General features: G+C 48.6%; 1 protein-coding gene across 1 annotated transcript in view; it reads right to left on the bottom strand.

The window, feature by feature from the left end:
- The window catches only part of LOC111142645 (beta-ureidopropionase 1), a 29389-nt gene extending 6127 nt beyond the window's left edge, over positions 1-23262 (bottom strand). The window contains exons 1-6 of the mRNA XM_022495961.1: positions 23043-23262; positions 16463-16634; positions 14694-14781; positions 7426-7520; positions 4258-4419; positions 2088-2257 (exon numbers count right to left, since the gene is read on the bottom strand). Of these exons, the coding sequence (XP_022351669.1) occupies positions 2088-2257; positions 4258-4419; positions 7426-7520; positions 14694-14781; positions 16463-16634; positions 23043-23146 (791 nt within the window). The 5' untranslated portion in view covers positions 23147-23262. The remainder of the gene's footprint in view (positions 1-2087; positions 2258-4257; positions 4420-7425; positions 7521-14693; positions 14782-16462; positions 16635-23042) is intronic.
- Positions 23263-23640: the final 378 nt, after the last annotated feature.

Raw genomic sequence — 23640 nt, 5'->3', positions numbered from 1 at the left:
TGGGGATTTGCCTAGACTTGTGCTGAAAAACACTCACTATCAATTCTGTAAATAATCATTTATCATTTTAGGAAAATCACCTAGAATCCCACCATCCTAACAAACCATCTGTTGTAATGTTTCCACACTCCACATCCACCCTCGGCAAAAAGATGTTTACAGAGCTCTGACCACAGCCTGGAAATATCTTTCTTTGCTCACAGGCTTTTGTCATGAGGCTGCATTATCTTCGTAATGACTTTTGAGTAGCTATGCCCTAAAATGGAAGAGACAAGCTGAAATTTACCTAACCCTGACATTTCTCTCGCCTTAAGCTCTTTTATTATTATAAACAAAGCAGCCAGAAACATCTTCATGCATACAGCCTTTTCCTCCTCTGTCAGGTAAAGTTTTAGGAGTGTAATTATCCGGTTAAAGGGTGTGAACATTTTGGGAGCTCATGAAACATCCCACTTTCCAAAGGACCTGTTATCCTCTTAATTGCCGGCCTCGCTGCACCCTTGAAAGGCACGAGTTGGCTGATTGTTGGTTGAGGAAGGAAAATCAATAATTTCTAATAAGCCTAACTGGCTGCTGAAGATGCAGTTATGTGCAGATTACACTGGGGTGCTTTGTTTGCTTAATTGGGGCTAATAAAAGCCCGACAGACTAAGGTCAGGGAGGCACCCGTCTGGAGTCTGAGTCTACCACTTTGCCTGCCCTGGCTCAAGAGCTGCTTCAGGCAGAGATGCTTAGTGCATCGGCTTCAAGTTCCCCGGGGGACCCTCGCAGGTAGATGGTGCTTGCTGAATGTCTTATGCTTGGCCAACAGGAGGAGGCTGCTCCAGAGGGCTGGCCCGGGGGAGGTTCTGCCCAGGTCCGGATGCAGGATGACCAGTCATGACCCTACGTCACAACTGCCTTTGGACTCTGTCATGGTAACCAAGCTGCCGTGAGGCCCCAGGAAGTTTCTTCAGGGGTATGGAAGGTGGGATTTTTTTCCCCTTCTGCCCAACAGTGCCCCTCCTGGACATAGACAAAAACTTCAGGTGCACAGAGGGGGCCGCTGACCTGAGGTAGCCCACTAGGTTTGTGTTCTGGCCCACTGAGGGACCCACTGTTCAAATCAGAATGTGGTGGGGACGTCGCTCAAGAAGGGGGCAGCGTGCTTAAAAGAAAAGGTAAATGTCACATTCTGACCTTCAGAAGAAATTTGACGGGAATTTAATCAAAGAGTGACAGGTGTAGGCCGGCCGGAAACTCAAAGCTGCCCACCAGAACCGTCCCAGCTGCTACCCACAGAGGGACTGGGGGCCCTCTCCCACTGCACTCCACCAGCATCCCATTGCTAGGGCACTGGCAACCAGGGACAACGAGGGTGAGAGCCAGCACCTCCTCATCCAGGAATCCTGCTTTGGAGGAAGTGAGTTGGGGAGAAAGATATTTGCACATAAACTCCTAGAGCTCTGGTACTTTTTAGTGATGCAAAACTGGAAACCACCCAAATACTCAGCCATTGGGGAAGAAAGAAGTCCCGGAAGTGCACTCATGCTGGGTCATCTTAGCTCACCCACCATTATTAAATGAAGGGCCCCAGGGGTCTTGCGCAGGAGCCCAGGGACTGCCAGGGCCCTCCCCCCTACTGCCTTCCTCAGAATAGATTTATCTGTTTCACGACAAGGCTAATGCCTAAACACGTTATAAGGGTGTTATAAGAAAACAGTCTGCTAGTTAAAAACAAATTTCAGGGCCACTTGGCTGATCTCTTAAGGACCCTCTCAGCTTTGATTCTCTCACTGGCTCCTTCCCTCGTCCAGGTGTCTGCCCTCCATGGGCTGGATGTCACAGACAAGAGGCTTAGGAATCCCCAGGCCCCCTGTCCAAGGGCATAGTGGCTGCCATGACAGGGAAGTGGGTGCTAATGCTGGCCAGGCACCTTCTAAGCTCTGGGTACTTTACAATCCCATGGCTCAAGATTTGTTAGACGACCTGGTGACCACCCTTGCCTGCCACATCTACCACACCCAGCTCGGAACCCTGCTGCTGGGCCATGAGCCGCAAGAGGGCTAGGTCCCAAGAACCCTCCCCGATACTGCTTGCTGACGGACCTGAGTGCGCCGACGGTGGCTGAGGGGTTGAAGATGATCTCAGCCCCGTTGAGGCTGTACATGAGCCAGTTGAGAGGATGGTGCCGCCCGTAGCAGATGTTCACTGCAATCCTCCCGAATGGAGTCTGGAACACGGGGTGTCCCAGGTTTCCCTCCATGTAGTAAGTGGACTGAAAAACAAAGGGCCGTGAGTGAAAGCCTCTTAGCCTTAAAATTTCTCCTTCCTTAGACCTGACAGAAAAAAAGAAAATATTGCCAGGACTCCAAAAGTCACAATCTTGGCTGTAACTCTAAGTTCCGAAATTTTAATATGTTTAACAAAAAAAGAAAAAAAAAGAAAAAGGAAAGTAAAAAGAAAAACTGAAGAAACCAGACACAGTAACCACAGACAATTGGGAAATCACCACGGCTTAAGATTTTTCCCACAATTTCTTTGGTGGCGTGTCCAAAAAATCCCCAAAGCAACTTCCCACAGTATTTTCAGGATGAACTTTGGCTAGTTTTTCAGTCATGGTACAACTAATGGTTAAGGTTTGGTCAGTGTTAACATGAGTTAGTGGATGTCTTCACCAACCACATGTTCGTCTGAAGAATGTCAGAGTGGAAGGGACTGGAAACTCATCCAGAGCGAGCCCCGCCCGTTGGGGGAGAACACCACCACGGCCTCAGTGGCCATGTGACTCATCCAGATCATGAAGGCCAATCTGAGACTAGAGCTCACAGCCTGAAAGTGTTCTCCACAGAGATTCTTGGCATCCTGGCCGGGATTAGGGATGTCCTACCATGTCTGCCTCTCTGCCTGGCCCCTTGGGGTGCTGGCCCTGAGACATGTTCGAGGACGGCCCTGTGGAGGGGCCAGAGGGCTCATTGGGGGTCCCAAAGAGATCTGCTCCCAGAACATTCTGCCTCCTCCCATTAACTTCAAAATGTGTTAGGGTCAGGCAGCAACCAGGATGTGTACATGTGGTGGACACTAGAGTAGATCCTGGTGTGTTGAGACAAGCCCTTCACTATCTGCTGGGAGCTAAAGATTAATCCTAGGGTAAACAGGTGACAAGCACATCTTCCCATCCCCACCTCCAGCTATCACTGAGAGACACCAGGGTTTTTTTTTTTTCTCCCCAGGGAACATCATCCAGCTCTGTAGATCCTTCCTTGTCCTTCTGACCAGACTGGGAGTGTGGTTGGAACCCCCATAATCAGGGAGGGCAGCAAAGGACTGGGTATGTCACATTCTGAACAACTGTATTTATTGCAGATCAAGTTCAGGTTTCATATCTTACGTATTAGGTGGAGTCACCCAATCCACCCATGCATTGCCATTAGCTAATCAGAATAGCTCTCCTGACTTACGCCTTCATCACGGGCACAGAGCTTTACCTAATACCCATGTGCACAGGCACGCCCATTTACGTCCTGCCATCCGGCCTAATGACATGGCTAAGACCTCACATGACTTACGAACAAGGATTCCACTTCCCAAAGGAGGAGCTCAGAGCCTGAAAGGGGCCATAGGAATCATTTCATGTGTGTGCACAATTTATTTTGGTTTTAATCTATATATCACTTACCTCAGAATTTCAGAAAGTGAAGTCAGGTTATATTAACAAATATATATATCCAGGGGCACCTGGGTGGCTCAGTCAGTTAAGCATCTGCCTTCACCTCAGGTCATGATCCCAGGGTCCTGAGATCGAGCTCCACATGTAGCTTCCTGCTTAGCAGGGAGCCTGCTTCTCCTTCTGCCTCTGCACCTCCCCCTGCTTGTGTTCTCTCTCTTGCTCGCTCTCACTCTCTCACTCTCAAATAAATACATAAAATCTTAAAAAAAAAAAAAGAGGGATGCCTGGGTGGCTCAGTTGGTGGGGCGTGTGCCTTTGGCTTGGGTCATGATCTCAGGGTCCTGGGATCAAGTCCCGCATCAGGCTCCTTGCTCAGCAGGGAGCCTGCTTTTCCCTCTGCCTGCTGCTTGTACTCTCTCTCTCTGACAAATAAAGTTTTTAAGAAAAGAAAAAAGAAAAAAGAAAAAAAAAGAAATATGCCTCTGTGCTTGGTATCTGGGACTCACCTGGGAGTGACCCAACACAGGATTTCCCTCCCAGAACGATCTGCAGGCAGGTGCAGACAGAACAGCCAGTAAGCTGAGCGGGTTTTCTTCAGGCCAGCTCACCTCATTGAAGTCACCCACTCTGGGGATGTGGTTTTTCCTGGTCTTTCCCAGGACTGCTCCAGAATTGGAGATCACCACAGCTGTGTTCCACAAAACGTCCCCGTGCTCTCTGTCTCGTTCCAGGATGGGAGATACCACCACCATGTCATGCTTCTTTGCCAGCTGGAAAGACAAGGAATGCTGCAGAGTCATTGTTTTAAGTGGAATGTCATCATTTTTTTAAAATTGAAGAATTAGATGATCCTACTAAATAATTCGACTTGGTTCAGAGCTACGGATCATCTATGTTTGCTCTTTGGAAGACTGAACGCCAGCGTTGTCCTGAGGCCCAAGCTGAGCTAAGTAAAAATAACTGCTGTCCTTGGGTCCTTGGTGGAAATGTCAAATGGTGCAGTGGCCGTGGGAAATAGTATGGCAGTTTCTCAAAAAATTAAAAATACAACTACCATAGGATCTAGAAGTCCCGCTTCTAGGTATATATCTGAAAGAGTATCTTGGAGAAGTATCTGCACACCAATGATCACCACAGTCCTCTCCATAAGAGCCAAAGAGTAGAAGCAACCCACAAACCTGCAGATGGATAAATGGATAAATAAAATGTGGCATATCTGGGGTGTCTGGCTGGCTCAGCTGGTAGAGCAGGTAACTCTTGATCTTGGGGTCTCTGCACATGTTGGGTGCAGAGATTACTTAAAATCTTTGAAAAAAATAGAAGGAGGGGTACCTGGGTGGCTCAGTGGGTTAAGCGTCTGCCTTTGGCTCAAGCTGTGGTCCCAAAGATTGAGCCCCACATCGGGCTCCCTGCTCCGTGGGTAGCCTGCCTCCCCCTTTCCCCCTGCTGCTCCCCCTGCTTGTGCTCTTCCTCCCTCTCTCTCTCTCTATGTGTGTCAAATAAACAAATAAAAATCTTTCAAAAAAATAAATAAAAGGAAAATCTTTTTAAAATGTGGTATATCCATACAATGGAATATTATTCAGCTTTAAAAAGGAAGGAAAGCTTGTCATCACATGGATGACATGGGATTAACATGACACGGATAAGCCTTGAAGGCCTTATGTTACACGAAATAAGCTAGACACAAAAAGACAAATACTGAATGAGTCCATTTATGTGAGGGATCTAAATTAGTCAAAGTCATAGAGACAGGAAGTAGGATATGGTTGCCAGTAGCTGGGGGTGAACAGAGGGTTGTTTAATGGGTACAGAGTTTCAGAGTTACAAGATGAAAAAGTTCTGGAGATCTATTTTCTAATAATGTGAATGTACTTAACACCCTGAACAATATACTTATAAATGGCTGAGATGGTAAATTGTATGTGCTGTTTACCACTATTTAAAAAACTAATAATATTTATCATACTTTTCATTATAACAACCAAGCCAAACCACACTCTTTGATGGTGAATTTCTTTTCTCTCAAATAAGAACATTAAGGACCTGGTGCCAATCAGGCTGAGCAGCCCCAGATGGTCGTCTGTCCTCACCTCTAACTAGCCTGTCACCATCTCTGGCCTTAATGATGGAGAAAGGCACAAGGTAGAAGGTGATGCTCCAAGCCATGTAAGGGCATCCATGGGTCCTGGTCCCCTGTCGATGCAGACAGGTGTCTTCCTGCACCAGTTCTCATCCCTACTCCACCTTTCCTCTTTTTCCAGCCCTGGTTCCAGTGTGTCATCTACAGTCACCACTTAAACCAGTCCCCTCTCTTTTATCCACAGCACAGAATCCACATCTGGTAGATGACAGATTTTTTCTGATAGCGTGAAAACACTGATGTTTGGAATCATGACTCAGTTTTGATAGAATCACTATGATTATAGTTCTGCTCCAAAAAATCCCCTAAAAATACATTTAAAATCTGAAATGGGACGTGGAGAAGTAAAAAAAAAAAAAAAAAAAAAGCTTTGTTAAGAATAAAGATAAGTTATAGGGGGCACCTGGGTGGCTCAGTGGGTTAAGCCTCTGCCTTTGGCTCAGGTCATGATCTCAGGGTCCTGGGATCGAGCCCAGCTCTCTCTGCTCAGCAGGGAGCCTGCTTCCCCCTCTCTCTCTCTGCCTGCCTCTCTGACCACTTGTAATCTCTGCCTGTCAAATAAATAAATAAAATCTTAAAAAAAGAAAAGAAAAAAAGAACAAGGAGAAGTTATTGATCATAATCTCTTTATTGTTACGGACTGGGTTTGTGTGTGTAAGAACTGCTTCGTAAGGATATAATTCACATGGTATAAAATTCATCCTTTTACTTGAATTTTTATTTTTTTAAGATTTTGTTTATTTATTTGACAGACAGAGATCACAAGTAGGCAGAGAGGCAGGCAGAGAAAGAGGGGGAAGCAGTCTCCCCGCCGAGCAGACAGCCTGATGCGGGTTTCAATCCCAGGACCCCGGGATCATGACCTGAGCCGAAGGCAGAGGCTTTAACCCACTGAGCCACCTAGGCGCCCCCAAATTCATCCTTTTAAAGTGTGCTGTTCAGGTCACTGCTGATGAGTGAGGAGGAAAAAAAAATAAGTGTGCTGTTGGGTGGCTTTCAGGACATCCACGGAGTTGTGCAACCACCACCACAATCTAATTTTAGAACATTTTCATCACCCCCAAATGGAAACCCCATAACCATTAGCAGTCACTCCCTGTCCCTCTCCCTGTCCAGCCCCTAGCAACCATGTCTTTCTGCCTCTATTCATTTGCCTACTCTGGATGTTTCATCTCAGTGGGGTCATACAACATCATAAGGTTTTCACAAAGAAAAATGAAGACTGATCTCTGTACTGATGAGACAGGCCACACAGAGAAGCTCACGTAATGCAGGCAAACAGCATGGGAAGCAGCGGAGGTCTGGACAAGGAGTCAACCTCATCCCTGGTCCCTGAGGGCCACCTCTGCAGCTTGCCGAATGCAGAACCTACCACGGGAGGTCACCCCTCCCTGGGCTGCAGCTCCCTCACCTGAAAATGCCAGGAAGGGCCCTCTTGGCTCTGAAATCTCCCGATTTTAAGTGAAAGGACACTAAAAAAAGGGCAGCAAACAGTCTTATCTAATCTCATCAGGCAAAACCACCACCAAATGGGTGCATTTTCCATGAAGGGCCACACCCAGTAGCTGTGGTCGTGCTCTGTGACCTGACGTATTTGGCAGCTGCTGTCAGAACAGAGCAGTTAATGTCCTACCTTCTGACAGAATCTCGTGGTGGGTCCATCCTCTGCCGACTCTGCAAATTCTGTCCAAGGAAGCCTCTCTCTCGTGCAGAAGGCAAAGGGCATAGCTGTGAAGAGGAGAAAGTCAGAATCACATTCAGTGCTCATGGCTTCTGAGGGGGCGCTCCTCAGCCCAGCAGCTGAGGGTCTTCACAAGATAACAAGGCTCCTGAGGGTCTCAGCCTGGTTTCCAAGATCTGTGTCCCTCAATGTGGGTGCCAGGCAGACCCTAACCTTCTAGGCTTCATAGCAAAACAAAGGGCTGGGCCAAATTTCTTTACTCCAGGCTTAAAAACAATTGAATTGAGAGGAAAAAAAAAAAAAAACCATTCAGGGACTTGAACAGATATGTTCATAATCATTTCATAGCAGCACTATTCACAAAAGCTGAAAGATGGAAGTAACACAAGTGTCCATTGGTGGATGAATGGATAAACCAAATGTAGTTTGTATCCATATAATGGAATGTTATTCAGCCTGAAAAAGCAGGAACTTCTGACACATGCTATAATATGAGTGAGGCTCAAAGACATTACACTAAGTGAAACATTAGTCATAAAAGGACAAATGCTATAGGATTCCACTGATAGGGGGTACTTAGGATAGCCAGATTCATAGAGACAGAAATTAGAATGGTGGTTGCCAGGGGCTGGGTGGGGGAGGACAGAGTTTCAGCAAGGGAAGAGGAAAAAATTCTGGAGGTGGACGACACGAGGGTTGCACAACAGTGTGAATATGGTCAGTGCCACTGAAATGAACAAAAATGACTAAAATGGTAGAGTTGATCTTAGGTATATTTTACTCTAGATCCCAAACTGCTGGCTAGTCTGTGGGTTGGTAGAACCACAGCCAAGATTTCCTGGGGAAAGTCTGAGGGCCACTGAGGATGGCACAGGTGACTCTGGGCACGTCACCATAGAATGTTCCTCCTCATGGGCATAGAGAGGCTTCTTCAGGAACAAGAAAAGCCACTCACTTAATGAACTCCCATAAGAAATCTGGGAACCGCCGGATGATGGACTGAATGTTCCCCGAGGATAAATGTGTGACTAGATGCCATCAGGGGGCTAATTAAATAAGAAATTTCATTAAATTCATAAACTGATTTTTATGTGCTTTTTATTTTTCAAGCAGCAGGTACCGACGTATGTAGTAACAGTTCACAGAATGCTACACATACCAGGTTCAAAATGATGCTCGCCTTTGTAGGAGAGGGTGGCGGCTCCCATGGAGTGGGTACAGGGATTTCTGGCCACCTGAGTTCTATCGTTCCCCAGCCTCAGGCACACTCTTTAGCATCCGCCAGTCTGATGGTGTGAACTGGGAGAGCACCATGATTAAGTAGGCACTTCCCTTATCACCTGTAGGGGAGCACCTTGCCACATGGTCACTGGCCTTTCTGGGTTCATCCTCCAGGCAGTCTTGTGCATAATCACCTTTGCCCATTTTCTAATGGGCTGCTTGTCTTTGTCTTCTTGCTTTGGAGCACTGAATTCTTTGTTTGGACTGATTCCGTATACTCTTTAAACCTTCCTCCTTCCAATTACCCAAATCCATTGTTTTTTTGTTTTGTTTTGTTTTTTTTTCCAGGGAGATTAGCCTAATGGAAGTTTCCAGATGCTCGCTATAGTTCACATCGCTCTGAATGGACTAACCTGCAGGGAGGATATTCAGGAAACAGTATGATGTGAACGGCAAGTGCCTTCAGTGGTCATGGCACAGGGTGGATGGCCTGTTTGGGGTGACTAATTATAGTCAACCTTTCCCAAAAGTGGGCCATGGGCCCAGTATAGGCAGCTGGTCCCCTATCCTTGTGAAGTAGGGGAGACACTCATTTCACAGAGAAGGAAGAGAAAGAAGCATCATCAGTCTTCCAATTCCTTTCAGTCGTAGGATGACTGGTCCTAGGACGGTGCCTGAAGAGGCTACCAATGGCACCATCACCATCTTGGCCCCCTGGGCTCTGCCAGCAATAGCCCCAGGGGTCTCGGCTCAGGCTCAAGACTCCCCAGGCTTGCCTTCAGCAAAGAGGGATAAACTATTTTAAGGAAGCCAACAAAAAAGCTGTTACTGACAAAAAAGATCCTTAATGACCATTTATTCTCTGCTTTCAGCACATTAGGAGAGACTCAAATACCCCAAGAGAATAAAACCTCCCTTTCTGACTTCATTGCAGGTTGCTAACCTCTCCAAATTTCTCCATTTCCATTTTAATGGCTTCTTTTCCTGTTTACACAACCTCTGTAAACAAACTTTCCAAAGAGGAATGTGGAATGGAGGTTGGGGGGAGGCTAGCTACAAAGTCCAACTACAGCTTTCAGATTAGAGGGGAAGAGGACTCCTTATTTATTGAACCAACACTCTGTGAGTCAGGCTCTAAATTTAGGCCTGGCCCTGCCCTCAGGAGCTGCCAGCCTAGATGGGGGGAACTGAATTATAACCTCTTGTGGCTGCACAATTTCACACAGTGCTCAATTCTATGCTGGGTAGTTCCCAGGGTCCCCCAAAGAAGGGGGTGTCTGTGCTAGGCCTTGATGCATGAGTAGGAGTTTGTCCAGATGAGTCCAGATGCAAGAAAGTGAAGAAGTTGGTTAAAACATCCAGTAAACATTTTGTCTGTCAGTAGCAGCGACTGTTCATTAAAGATAAAACATTTAAAGATAAAACTGAGCCTGCGTGCCTCAGTCAGTCAAGCATCTGACTTTTGATTTTTGGCTCAGGTCACTATCTCAGGGTTGTGGGATCACACCCTATATTGGGCTTGTTGCTCAGTGGGGAGCTGGCTTGAGATTCTCTATCTCCTTCCACCCCTCCCACCCCTTGTGCTCGCTCTCTCTTTCTAAAACAAATAAATCTTTTTTTTTTTTTTTTAAAGAAAAAAGATAAAACAGGGATGGGAGAATGGATAAACAAACTGTAGTCTAGCCATACAGTGGAATATTATGCCGCCATAAAAAAGGAGGGCATATTTTTTTTTTTTTAAGATTTTTTTTTAATTTATTTGACAGAGATCACAAGTAGGCAGAGGGGCAGGCAGAGAGAGGGAGGGAAGCAGGCTCCCCACTGAGCAGACAGCCCCTTCAGGGCTCGATCCCAGGACCTTGAGATCATGACCTGAGCCGAAGGCAGAGGCTTTAACCCACTGAGCCACCCGGCACTCCAAGAAGGGTATATTTTTAAAAAAGATTTAATTTATTTATTTGACAGAGAGAGACACAATGAGAGAGAGAACAGAAGCAAGGGGAGAGGGAGAGGGAGAAGCAGGCTTCCCCACCAAGCAGGGAGCCGATGCGGGGCTCAATCCCAGGACCCTGGGATCATGACTTGAGCTGAAAGCAGCCGCTTAATGACTGAGCCACTCAGGCGCCCCAGGAAGGGCATTCTGACATATGCCACAACATGGACGGACCTTGAAAACATCATTCTAAAGTGAAATAAGCCAGTCACAAAAGGACAAATACTGTATGATTCTACTTATGTGAGGTCCCTAGAGTAATCAAATTCATAGAGACAGAACATAGAACAGAGGTTATCAGAGGTGCAGGATGGAAGGGTATTATTAAATGAGTACAGAGTTTTTGTTGGAGGTGTTGAAAAAGTTTTGGGTATAGATAGTGGTGATAGTTACACTCTGTGAATGCATTTAATGTCACTGAATTGTACCCTTGCCAATGATTAAAGTGACGAATATTATGTTTTATGTATTTTACCATGATTAAATATTTTTCACGTTAAAAACAGTGGTGATAATTAGAATGGGAAAAATAAACTAACACCACGCAGACAATGGCCTCACAGAGTTTTATGGTCTAATGGAAGAGGCAGACAAATCAAAAGTGTCACCCAAATGAGTGAAGGTATAAGTAACCAGGAACATGGAAAACGAGATGAACTTCTGGGCACAGATTTTTTTGGATGCACACCTTTGCTCTTTTCTTGTTCACCATACCAAATGACAATAAAGGGATTTTTATGCAAAGGTACAAACCCATGAGGATGAAGCACTGAGAAAAGGGCGAGAGCAACAAAACACAGGAGGTTAGAGAGCTGAGGGATGAGGGTAGATATTGTGATAGATCTAGAAAATTCAGGCTCCCAGAAGTAGAGGAAGCCAGGGAACACCCCCCTCTCCATCATATACCCTGCAAAGTTTCAGAGTCAGAGGTACCATGAGGATCTGAAGGTGGGGGGGTAGGGAGGGGTGGCGAATAAAAACTGGTCAAAAGTCTGCTTAAGAAGTAGTCAGGGGATGGCTGGGTGGCTTAGTTGGTTAAGCATCTGCCTTCGGCTCAGGTCATGATCCCAGGGTCCTGGGATCAAGTCCCTCATCGGGCTCCTTGCTCAGCAGGGAGCGTGCTTCTCCCTTTACTTTCTACTCTCCCTGCTTGTGAACTCTCTTTCCCTGTCAAATAAATAAATAAAATCTTATAAAAGAAAAAAAGAGCAGTCGGAAGCCCAGATCCCTCCTCCACTGCACAAGGCTGGCATGAGTCCCTCCCACCCCTAGAAGAAGGCTAGGGGCTCATTCTCTAGAAGTGCTTAAAGAGAAGGCCTCTGGCCTTGGGGAAGCCAGGACAGATAAAGACGAGTAGAGTGCCAAAACTAGAGGGATTCAGGAAACACTGGCACACTGGACCCCTATCCTCCTTCTCTTCTTGGCAGGAGGTAAGAAGAATCTTCTCTTCGGACTTTGACTAGCCTGAAAAGGATGACCCAAAGACACTACTGTGAAGGGTTAGCTAACAAACAGCTAAACCAAGTCATCCTCTCATGAAACTCAGTGGGAAGGAGCTCTTCCCACCAACTCAGAGCTTGCAATCAGCTTTTCAACCCCCAATTCTTAAAATATAAGCAGTTGGGGGGAAAAGACCAACATGGAGTAAGTAGGAAACATGCAAGGAGGAAAAAAAAAATGCTACCTAACATCCTCAGAGACAAGAGAAAGTATTGCGATTATACAATAAGAACAGGATGTCATAAAACAGGAACTTTCAGACCAAAAGAACTCTTGTAAATTCAAAATATGACAGCAGAAACAAAAGACTGAATAAAAGGCTGAATGGCAAATTAAGGTAAAATCTACCAGAAAACTGAGCAAAAAGACAAAGATGAAAAACAGGAGGAAATACTTCAGAAAATCAGGGATCTAGTCCAGGGTTCTAACATCCTAATAGAAGGAGTATCAGGAAGAGATGGAAGAAAAAAGAAGGGAGAAAATCACTAATGAACAGTAGATCTGAAGGACCCAGATTTCTAGCCTGGAGGAAGCCACTGAGTTCCTAGAATAATGGATGAAAATAGATATACACATATTATGTACTGTCTCCCCATTCCCCACAAGAAGCACCCTAAGGGCAGAGATGTGTGTCTTTTGGCTTGCTGCTGTATGTCAAATACCTATGATGGTACCCAGCATGTAGCAGATGCTTAATAAATATTTCCTGACTTAATGAAAAAAAATAAAATAGATACACACCATGGCATATCATTATGAAACTTCAAAACATTGGAGAAAATCCTACAACCTTCTATAGAAAAATAAACAGATCATATGCAATGGGTCATCAGTCAAAATGTCTTTAGACTAGTCATCGACACCCAAAGCCAGAAGACGATGGAGTAATGTGCTCAAACTTCCAAAGGAAAATTATTTCTAACCTAGAATTCGATACCCAACCAAACTATCAAGCTAGAGGTAGGAGGAACCTATTTTCAGAGATGCAAAGTCTCGAAAAGGTTACCTCCTATGTGTTCTTTCTCAGAAACCTAGTCAACCCAAAAGAGGGAGAAAGGCAAGAAAGAGGAAGATGTGGGATAGGAGAAACACAAGAGCAAGATAAGGGAACTCCCCAGCATGACAGTGAAGGGAAATCCCAGGAAGACAGCCATGCAGCCAGCAGAGGGGGCAACTAATTCAGACTAGAGTTAGAAGGCTCTGGGGACAGAGTCTTCAAGGAGATGGAACCAGGTAGAGAGTATGGGGGAAACAGGTGATGGGGATTAAGAAGCACATTTGTCATGATGAGCAGCAGGAGATGTATGGAACTGCTGAATCATGATATCCTACACCTGAAGTGAACATAACACTGTATGTTAACTGGAATTAAAATAAAAACTTAAAATAAAAACTTAAAAAAAAAAGGAGATGAAACCAGCAGACAGCTTCACATATCTAAACCTCTCCAAAGGATTTAAGAAGCTGGAAGTTTGGGGTAGAATTTGGGGTAAGTGTGCAGAAAACAAAGCAAATTCTGGGGAAAACAGAAGGTGATTCAGGAAAAGAAATCTAAGTTTGCAAAATGGCTTGGCAGAGAATGGACGGAAGATAGGAAGGGTATGTGTGAAAAAAGAGTGGGCAGAGGAGGCAAGGGACTCATGCCGTCTTCTTCCATAGCGGGAAGTTAACAGATGGTACGAAACTGAAAAATCAGGAAGCAGCAACACAAAGGTAGATTCCCAAAGAACCAGCTGAGAGTAGAAGCGGTTGCCTGTGGGGAGGAGGACAGCTAGGTTTTGGTAACAGACCTTGTAGACCATTTGACTCCCAACCATGAGCATGTGTAACTTTGATAAAAATAAAATAAAGGTATATGGTACCAGGGGTACGTTACAGGGAGATAATTTTAGATAGGGAGGTGGGCTCTGAGCTTCTGTGTCAAGGCTGGACAGGGTCTAAAAGGCAAGGGGGGTGGGGAGGCAAGGGGGGTGAAGGCCAGGCAGGCAGAGGGAGCAGTTGTTTCAGCGGCCTGGGAGGAGGGGGAGGGTGCTGTAGGGCTGTGAAGGATCAGGGAGGTCAGGGCAGAGCCCAGCCGAGGTGAGGCCACAGAGGTGGGGGAAGGAACAGACTAAGCAGTACAAGAGTTGAAATTTGCAAAGATCTTTTCTAGAAGGCATGAAGAGTGCGTTAGAAGGGGCCAAAGTGGACAGTGCAGGGAGACCAGCTGGAAGCAATTACAGAAGCCAAGGTGAGAGCTGATGGTGCCTTGGGCCAGGGCAGTGGTATGATGGTGGGCAGGAACAAGTGAATGAGTTCAGGACAATTTGAGAGGAAGAACCGGCAGGACCAGACAACAGACTAGGGTGCACAGAGGCCAGGATTCCTGGCTTTCCAGTGCTGTTGACTAAAGAATCTTTCTACAGATTAGAGAAGAGATTTTTTAAAAATCGAGCAGTCTTCTTGGTAACACGAAGATTACACTATTGTCTGCAGGCAGCAGAGAAAGCACCCGGGAGACACTTACTCCAGGCTTCCTGGAAACAGATGATATTCACCCCACACACTGCGGCCACCTCTACAATGGCTTCGATGCATCTGTGAAGGGCGGCGACCTGGCAATTCAAAGAGCAAGGATTAGAACCTATTCTCTTCTGTTGGTTGAGACCAGTTTCAGAACTCCTCCCCAGGGATGTGAAACTAACCCCGACCTAGGCAGCTGCAAGGGGATGAGGAGGGGGTGTGTGTGTTCTGTGATAGCCTACTCCCATCAATCCCAAAATCTGCAGTGAAAGGTGGAGGTGCCTGGGGTGCCTGGGTGATTCAGTCATTTATATCTGACTCTTGTTTCTGGCTCTGGTCGTGATTTCAGATTTGTAGGATCCAGGCCCGTGTCAGGCTCTGCATTCGGTGGAGTCAGCTTGAGATTCTCTCTCTCTCTGCCCACTCCCCCTCCATGCTCTAAATAAACAATAATAATAATTAATAAACAAAAGGTGGAGGTGCAGAGGTTCTCGGGTCCCACGCACTCGACGCTGCCTTTCAGAGCCTCAGTTTGTCCACCTGGAGAATGGGGAGAACACCATCTGCCCCAAGGGGCTGCTCAGAGGACTGCAGAAGAAGCTTATCTGCTATTTACCACAAGAGGTGCCCACGCCCAGGGCACACCTTAGTCATCCCCTGGGCTAACTTCTCCTTTTGCCTCAGGACATAGTCCACTGTCTACCATCCTGCCCTCATGGCTTCTGGCGTGACTTGTCCTGCCACTTCCATTTTCCTGGGTGTCTCTTATCATTGAATGAATGGATCCCATTTTCCAGATGTGACCTCCTTCAGGAATATACCTCCCCACTCCACCCAGTCTTTCCTGGATGGGTTATTCCTGTCAAGGGTTGCACACCGAAGCTCTGTGGAGATCTGCTAGGTGCTGACAGTGTGCGGAGTGTTCTCCGGGGTGCTATGGGGAGTGAGAACACTGTCCCTGCCCCTGACAGTCTGGGATGGTTGAGGAAACATATTCACAGTCAATTAATCCAGAGACAAAAAGGGATCTTGAACCAGAAATATTTTAATCCAACAAAAGCAAAAGGACCAAAGTGAAAGACGACGCAGAACCTGAACTGAAATCCAACTGACCTTTTCTCAAGAACCCCTAGGAGTTCAGAGGCATGCTGTATCCCCAGGAAACCTCTGCAGACAAAGTCTTAGAAGTCTGAGCAGCTGGAGGAATGCTGGGAAGAAGTGTAGCCAATAAGACACCTGTGTCTGTGACACCCTATTTCTTTAGGGACATCCCAGAATGCCATCACATTTATATTAACCATAAGGTCATAAGGAAATGCGTCTCATATTCCCGCTACCCCGAGGCACCATCAGCTGACAGACATCTGGGTTTGGTGAGTCCCCACCCTCAGGATCACGGAAGGACAGATGGGTCCTGACCGGTATGCGCTGGCAGATACCCTTCTGGCAAAAGACTAAGAGGCAAAGTTCCAGAGAGAACATGAGCCAGACGAAGGGTGCCCTCCCAGTGGATGAACGGAACTTCAGATGCATCACAGGAGGGGACATGGAGGGGAAGGTGGAAACAGCAGTGAGGAGTGAGAGGCTCAATCGAGAGGAGCCAGAGATGTGGGCTACAGGGAAGGGGGGTTAGCCAGGGCAGAAGCATCTAGGTGACGACTCGTGGTGCCTCCAGATCAGTAGTGAGTGGCCACCCAGGGACTGTGGACGTATTCAAAACACACAGCAGGCCAACAGCCCCGTTTATGTATTTATGGTCAAAAGAGGCTGCACCTGTCTTGCCACGGGGGCATCTGCAGGCAGGGGAGTTCTGTTTTGAATGAGTCCCACACGCACAGTCCGAGGCGGCCTCAGCTGCTCCTCTGCGGCCTCAAAGGCATATCCCTGCAGCTCAAAGTCCCCTTCAGAGGCGGCTTCCAAAGCCCTGCTGGGCAGATCGAGCTTCCTAAATGGGCAGGAAAGGTGGGAAACGATTTGCATGAGGTCTGCTGAATTGAAACCTCCCCTCCATGCCCCACCCCCCATCACCTCTGGGGGGCAATCTGGAAAGGAGGTACACAGAGCAACCCAGTGCCAGGGCCCACTCGTGGGAAGCTGCAGCAGGGGCCGGGAGGGGGAGGGCTCTGCCTGGTGGAGAAGGCACACTACACTGAGTGTGGACTTCACCAGGGAGGCGCCGCAGTCAGGCCTGGCAAAGCTGGGGAGCAGGGAGGCGGGGGCTGCAGGGTGATGGGTCAAGAGGTTGATGTTCCGGAGCTGTTGACCTCAGGGTGGAGATTAAAGTCTCAGCAGTCAGCACAGAAGAGAGGCAATAGATTTCCAAAAATGTTTGTGGACTAGAATCAGAGGGCTCCCTGAGCCTGGCGGGTGGGACAGGCTGGGATAAGGCAGAGCCGTTGCTGAGAACTGAGCTTAGGAGATGGCTGGGTGGAGGGGCCGGGACTGATTGCATGGTGGGGGTGGGTTCCTGTGACCCTTCACTGCTAAGGGTTACAGGTCTCTGGTGAGCCCCACCCCCTGTCCTGTGGCTGCTCCCACCAGGGGCAGTCCCATGCCCCATACTGGGGGTGGGGGCCTGGTGGGACCCAGGTATCCAGACCAAAGACGCTGGCACTCATCCTAGTTTATGGTTTATTGACAAAGGCAAATGGATTATTTATAAAACGTTCTGCCTAAGTGACCACTGACCAAATAGCAAACACCTCCTGATGCTGGTTGGATGCCCAGCGCTCAGGCAAAACCCGCAGGTGCATGGGACATGGCCTCTGGCCAGGAAGGCCTTACCATCTAGGGGCAAGATGGTTATGAAATACTCAGGGAACACATCAAAAAATAACCTGACAGCCATTATCTAATAATAATATTTCTCTCCTACTTTAAATCAATTTCTTAAAGACGTTTCTTTCAAAATCACAGCCCTGTCAGCCCAAGCCCCCTGTCGCCACCCCCTGCCAGGCGGTTTCCATGTGACGGCCCTGACAGCTCCAAGTTGGGTTCCGCCCCTGACAATCAGCTTGCTTTTCAAATAGTCAGGGTTCCGTTCACTTCAGCAGGTTAGAAATAGCAGCAGTGCCCACACCGCACCTCTCCTTGCCTTGACTGCCTCAGACACAGTCCTGCCTTCAAGCAGAGGGCTCCCCTGCCACAGACCTCAGTCCCAGGACAAGTCTCCATGGAGGACAGGAGAAAAAGGAGAAGGGCTCTGTGTGTCCATCTCCCCTTGGGCCCTTGGGCGGGGGGGAGCAGGACCATCCTTTCAGAGACATCTTGGCAAGCCTGTCCTCCATCTTGGTCTCATCCCAGGAAGATAGCAGATGGAAGAGATCTTGTCTCATCCTTGCAAGCCCACCCGTAGCCGTCACCTGGATGGACAGAGGTCCCTCAGCCTCTGGCCGTCTTTTCTTATCCAATACCCATAGCTGTTGGCTCTCCCCATCTTTCCACCACCATAAGCCCCATTATTCTGAGATGTGCAGCCTCTCTGCCTTGTCACTATGCTGAGTGCTGCCTCCATCCCTCCCCCACCCAGCTCCCTGAGGACACTCATCCTCCTAGGCTTCAGGTGGCACAGGCCAGGCCACTCCACGTCACACAGAGTGAGCTACCCACGGGGTGTTTAGTCACCTCCACCTTCCTGTTATCCAACTAGTCTGTCACCATGTCCTGGCCCATTTAGTCTTGGAGAACCCAACAGACCCTCGAGCCCCATTCCATGAACAAGTGTTGTGCCCACCGAAGGCTTGGCATAGGGATGTGGTGGACATAGACCAGTATGGCCCCGCTGGGGGGTGAGGCAGAGACCAATAGATGAACCATAACCTCAGAAGGGCTCCATGCTGCCCGAAACCCTCCCTTGATCCCTGTATTGCCCTTCTGCCCTTCTGCCCCTTATCCTGATATTAAGGCCCCTCATGGCCTCACCTCTAATGTTAAGGAGGAAAGCCCACCACTTCCTGCTCTGGCTGCAACATACCCTCCTGGGGCCCTCCCCTGGTGCCCATCTCCCCCACCAGGGTCAAGGCAGGCCTCGCCTGAGGGAGCCCAACTCCTGCCTCCTCTGCGACCTCTAGCTTCTACAACTTCATCTTTCTTCTCTAATAGCTCTTCACCATCAATGTTTTAAATAATTAAACTAGAGCTTTGCTACTAAAGAAACACATGTTTGTGGGAGGAAAAAAAACCAAACAGTGAAAAGGATGTCAAGTGAAAACTGGGTTCCCTTCCCCATCCCGTCCCTCAGGTCCAGTCCCAAATCTCAGAGACAACCCCTCTTAACAATGTAGGTATTTTCCCAATATTTTCCTCTATGTGTGTAAACTAGATTGGTGTCCTGTATATTCTGCTCTACTACTTGCCTTTCTTATTAACAATATGCTCAGACATTCCTCCCTGTCTCCTCCAGACCTACCACATCCACCATTAAAGCCGCTTGAGAGTCATGTGGGTGGCTCAGTTGGCTAAACTCCTGACTTCCGCTCAGGTAATGATCTCAGCGTTATGGGATCGAGCCCTGCCTCCTAGGGCTCTGTGCCCTTGGGGAGTCTACTTCTCCCTCTCCCTCTGCCCCTCCCCCTGCTCACGTGCTCTTTCTCTCTCTCAAAATAGGAAAAAAAAAAAAGCTATCTGAATCTTTCCCATTACATAAATAAATAACAGAGGGGGGAAAAAAAGGACACAGGTCCTCTTGCTACTTCACTTGCACTCCTCACCTCCCCTTAGTAGGGAGCTTCCCCAAAGCCCTCACCTCCCACACCTCCCTCGGCCACCTGTACCCTGGGGCCCACTCCCCACTCTGAATTTCCACCAGCCTTCTGGTTGGCTTTAGCAAAGGGAGAGCCTCATACTCCTGTCTTCATCCTTCTAGACCTCCACCACCTGACACTCTGTCCCTATCCTGCTTGATGTCTTTAATACTTGCCCTAGGTCCCTGATCCCTACTTCCTCACCTCTTGGAGTACCATGCAAAGTCTTCACTTCCTGGGATTTTTTTTTAACAGCAGGTTCTCCCGAATCCCTTCCCAGGCCTTTCCCACTCCGCACCCACTCTTCCTCCTGGAATGAGGACAATCCCAATACCAGCCTCCCCAGTGAGGACCACCTCTGCACAGTCCCTGTAGTGGGTTGAACTGTGGCCCCTGACGAGACACCCACATCCTATATGCAAAACCTGTGAATGAGACCTAATTTGGAAAAAGGACATTTGCAGATATAATTAAAGACGTCAAGATAACATCATCCTGGATTATACAGGCAAGCCCTAAATCCAGTGACCAGTATTCTTGTAAGAGATGCCCAGAGGACAGTCAGGGGGAAGAGAAGGCCATGTGAAGACACAAGCAGAGATTGGGGTGATGCTGTCACAAGTTAAGGGATGTCAGAAGCCACCAGAAACTAGAAAAGGCAAGGAAGGATTCTCCTCCTAAAGTAACTCTGTTACTTTAGACCTCCTCATCTTTCACCTGCTCTTTTCAAATTCTTTAAAGACTCCCACCACCATTAGGACAGGTCCCGCTGCTTTAGCATGGTGTACAGGACCCCTGGGCCTACGACAGCTACTTTGCCTCCCCCTACCCTCCCCCCACAGCATTCCACACCTGTAATCCCTGAATGAGATGCTCCCTGGTGTCTGGGCCTTGATCCAGAGTACCCGAGCCCTTCCTGTCTCCAAACCAACTTCTCCATCTCCTTCAGGATACAGTCTCAGCATGGCGCCCCTGGGAAGCCTTCCTGACCCACCCCCACCTCTGTTCACGTACACTCTCTCCAGCCCGCCTTGCATCCTTCTCTCACCATGTACGACAACCATGAAAAGGCAGAAAGCCCCTCCAGGGAGGAAACCGTGGCTTGCTCATCCTTGTACTCCTAGTGCCCAGGACAAAAATAAACATGCAATAAATGTTGAGTGAATAAATGCTTCTTGGGTCTGGCTGTCTTAAAATTGAGAGTCCATGTATTTTGAGGATTTCAGCTGCCGGGCCCAGGCAAAAGCCCATTTAGCTCATACACTTACACATTTACTAAGTGTCTCTTTGTGTTTGGCACAGCAAATAATTGGGAGAGAAGGTTGGTCTTGTGTGGGAGGCAGTCAGGAGCCCCGAAGAGGGGCTGAGGACTCAGGCTCCACCAGCCCTTCCTTCACAGAGGTGGCCATGGCAGTCAGGGTATAAGAAGTGAGCAGGAGGGCGCCTGGGTGGCTCGGTGGTTGGGGCCTCTGCCTTCGGCTCGGGTCATGATCCCGGGGTCCTGGGATTGGGCCTCGCGTAGGGCTCTCTGCTCGGCGGGGAGCCTGCCTCCTCCTCCTCTCTCTCTCTGCCTGCCTCTCTGCCTGCTTGTGATCTGTCTGTCAAATAAATAAAAATCCTTAAAAAAAAAAAAAAAAAGAAGTGAGCAGGAGTTTAAGTGAGAAAAGTTTTTAAATGACTAACGATTTTCCATCTTCAGTTCACAATCCTGTGCATAGCCAAATCCCACCCAGTTGCAGGGACTGAGCAAGCACACTGGCTAATACCCTAGAGGTAAAGCCTGAAAGGCCTCAGCACTGAGTGGAAGAGAACCTTTTGTGAACAGTTATTGTAAGCCAAGCCCTTTGATGGGGCCCAGTCACCACCAGCCAATGGGTGTTGGCTCTCATTTTACCACGCATTATAATTCCTACCCACTCTGGAGAAATCCAAATGCTCACATAAAGTCCCTTTTGCAAGGTAGTCCTTATCCCAGTCTCTAGAATGTGCCCCAGCCAGTCACCTATATGGGAAACTTATTTCTCTTTTCCTAAGACTCTGTGCTTTACCCCTGACACCACAAACTCTCTCCATCTGTTCCCAGAAGAACATGTCCACCTCATCCTTAAAACACACACACACACAAACAAACAAACTATTCCCATCCTGAGACCCTCTTGCTTTAACTCTAAGAGGCTTCCCTCTTGACAGGTATGGTGGAAAGTAGTAGGTCAGCATGATTTCACTGGAGAAAACTTAAAGGACATCCACTTCCAGGTATCCCTCTTTGGGTATGAAGAGCCCTTTTCGACAGAGTTCTCTACCACTCCTACCCCCAAAGGCAGTTGTTCTGCCTTTACCATCCACTAGCTCTGTTCACTAGCGGATGGTCAAGTTCACTTTATGTTCTCTTAGGTCTGAGATCGGGCCTCCCTGCAGCAACTCCAGTGCAGCCAGTGGCTGGGAACCACTGTTCCAATCAACACCCTTGAGTTTCAGGTTGATCAGGTTCCTGCCTCAAGGTCATTGCCACAAGGTCAGGAAGTGCACAGTCTGGCTTGGGTGGGGGGAATGGGGGATCCCACCAGTGGGCAAAGCAGTGGAAGGAGATGATGTCAGGAGCTGCATGGGGTCAGAGTTTGGATTTCACTCTAAGAGCCATGGGACTCCTTCACAGAGGAGTTTTTGTTTTGTTTTGTTTTGAAGATTCTATTCATTATTTGAGAGAGAGAGCGCATGCATGCACAAGGGGTGACTGGGGAGGGCCAGAGGGAGAGGGAAAAGCAGGCTCCCTTTTGGGCAGGAAGCCTGACAACTCTGGGGCTGGAACCCAGCACCCCAGGATCACCACCAGAGCCAAAGGCAGATGCTTAACCAACTCTGCCACCCAGGTGCCCCTCCTTCACAGAATTTTAAGCACAGGAGCAACAAGATATGATTTACATCTCCGGGTTGCTTGGAGAAAAACGGACTGAAGAGAAACAAGAGTGAAAGTGTCTTCCAGCTTTGTATACCCAGTTCCAGCAGTGCACTAACCTAGTCCTAGTGATGCACACGACTGGCTGGGAGCAGAAAATCATTTGCACTGAGTGTGGTAACTAATTCCTATGGCTTGCCAGTGGGTAAGGTTCCTACTCAACCAGATTCAGCCAGCCTCTACCTCCAAGGATCTGCCAGAGGCCCAGTCACTGCAGGAAGTAGGGGCTGGGCCTGGACAGTCAGGTGACCTGCTAGGTGCTCTGCCTGAGGCACTGACCCAGACAGACACCCAAAGCAGAGGCCTGCATCTGGGGAAGAAGCTGGTCCCTGGAAGTAGGTAGAGAGCTGGGTGGCCACAGAGAAAACGACAGAGAGTAAAAACCTGTCCTTTCCCTTCCAGATTCTTTTCCCTTCCGAGTTCTGGGCAACAAGGGGAGAACTGGCTTGTAAAGGTCACTCGGGGGTTGGTCGGGGGTTATGCAACCCCCGAGGCCCAGAGCCATCACATCTAGACCTCCTAAGGCTCCTGCTCAACAACTCAGATCTCCATCGCCCCGTCAGAACCCTTCAGATCCTGAAGCACTCTCCCTGGTTCCCCAGACCCACACTCACTGGCCCCAAGGTCTCCCCACCCGAACCTCTGGGCCCCAGACCTGGTTTCCTTGCCATAGAGAACGCGTTTCACCTCCCGCAAGTCTGCAGGAGGCAGGTGCTTCTCCAAACTGTGCTCCAGAGACTCCCACTCAGGACCCGCCATGGCTGGAGTCTGCAAGCGTGGACGAGGCGCTAAGGTCCAGACCAGTACTGTCTACCCTTTGCCCCCAGAAAGAGGAGGAGCCGACAACCAGGTCTACGCACGCTCTCTCCTCTCTCCCCTCACCTTCGGCCTCTGGAGGGCTCACGTGAGGCACGCCCCCTCCTCGCGCCTTCCCCGGCCTCGCGGGTGGGACCGCCCCTTGCCCTTCGCGCCTCTTTGCGCACGCGCTAGGACACGCCCCTTCCACCCGCGGGACCGCCCCGAGCCCTCGCGCCTCTGCCGCACGCCGGAGCTGCGGCTGCTTGCGGCTTGCGGCCTTTGCGGGTCCACAGAAGCGTTCTGTTGCCTCTCACTCTCCCTCGCCGTCCGGTTCCTGGCCGGAGGTGTCTGGCGGGACCGAGAACCCGGAGAGGCGGCGAGGGAGCCCCTGAGCGCGGCCTCCGGGGGCGGGCAGCGGCGCAGTCTGAGGTAAATGCCTGGCCCGGCCGGTCGGA

Source organism: Enhydra lutris, unplaced genomic scaffold, assembly GCF_002288905.1.
Source record: "Enhydra lutris kenyoni isolate GAN:26980312 unplaced genomic scaffold, ASM228890v2 scaffoldscaffold8, whole genome shotgun sequence".
In the NCBI taxonomy this organism is placed as follows: domain Eukaryota; kingdom Metazoa; phylum Chordata; class Mammalia; order Carnivora; family Mustelidae; genus Enhydra; species Enhydra lutris.
Note: the sequence above shows the minus strand (reverse complement) of the source record. Positions and strands in the feature narration are given on the sequence as shown.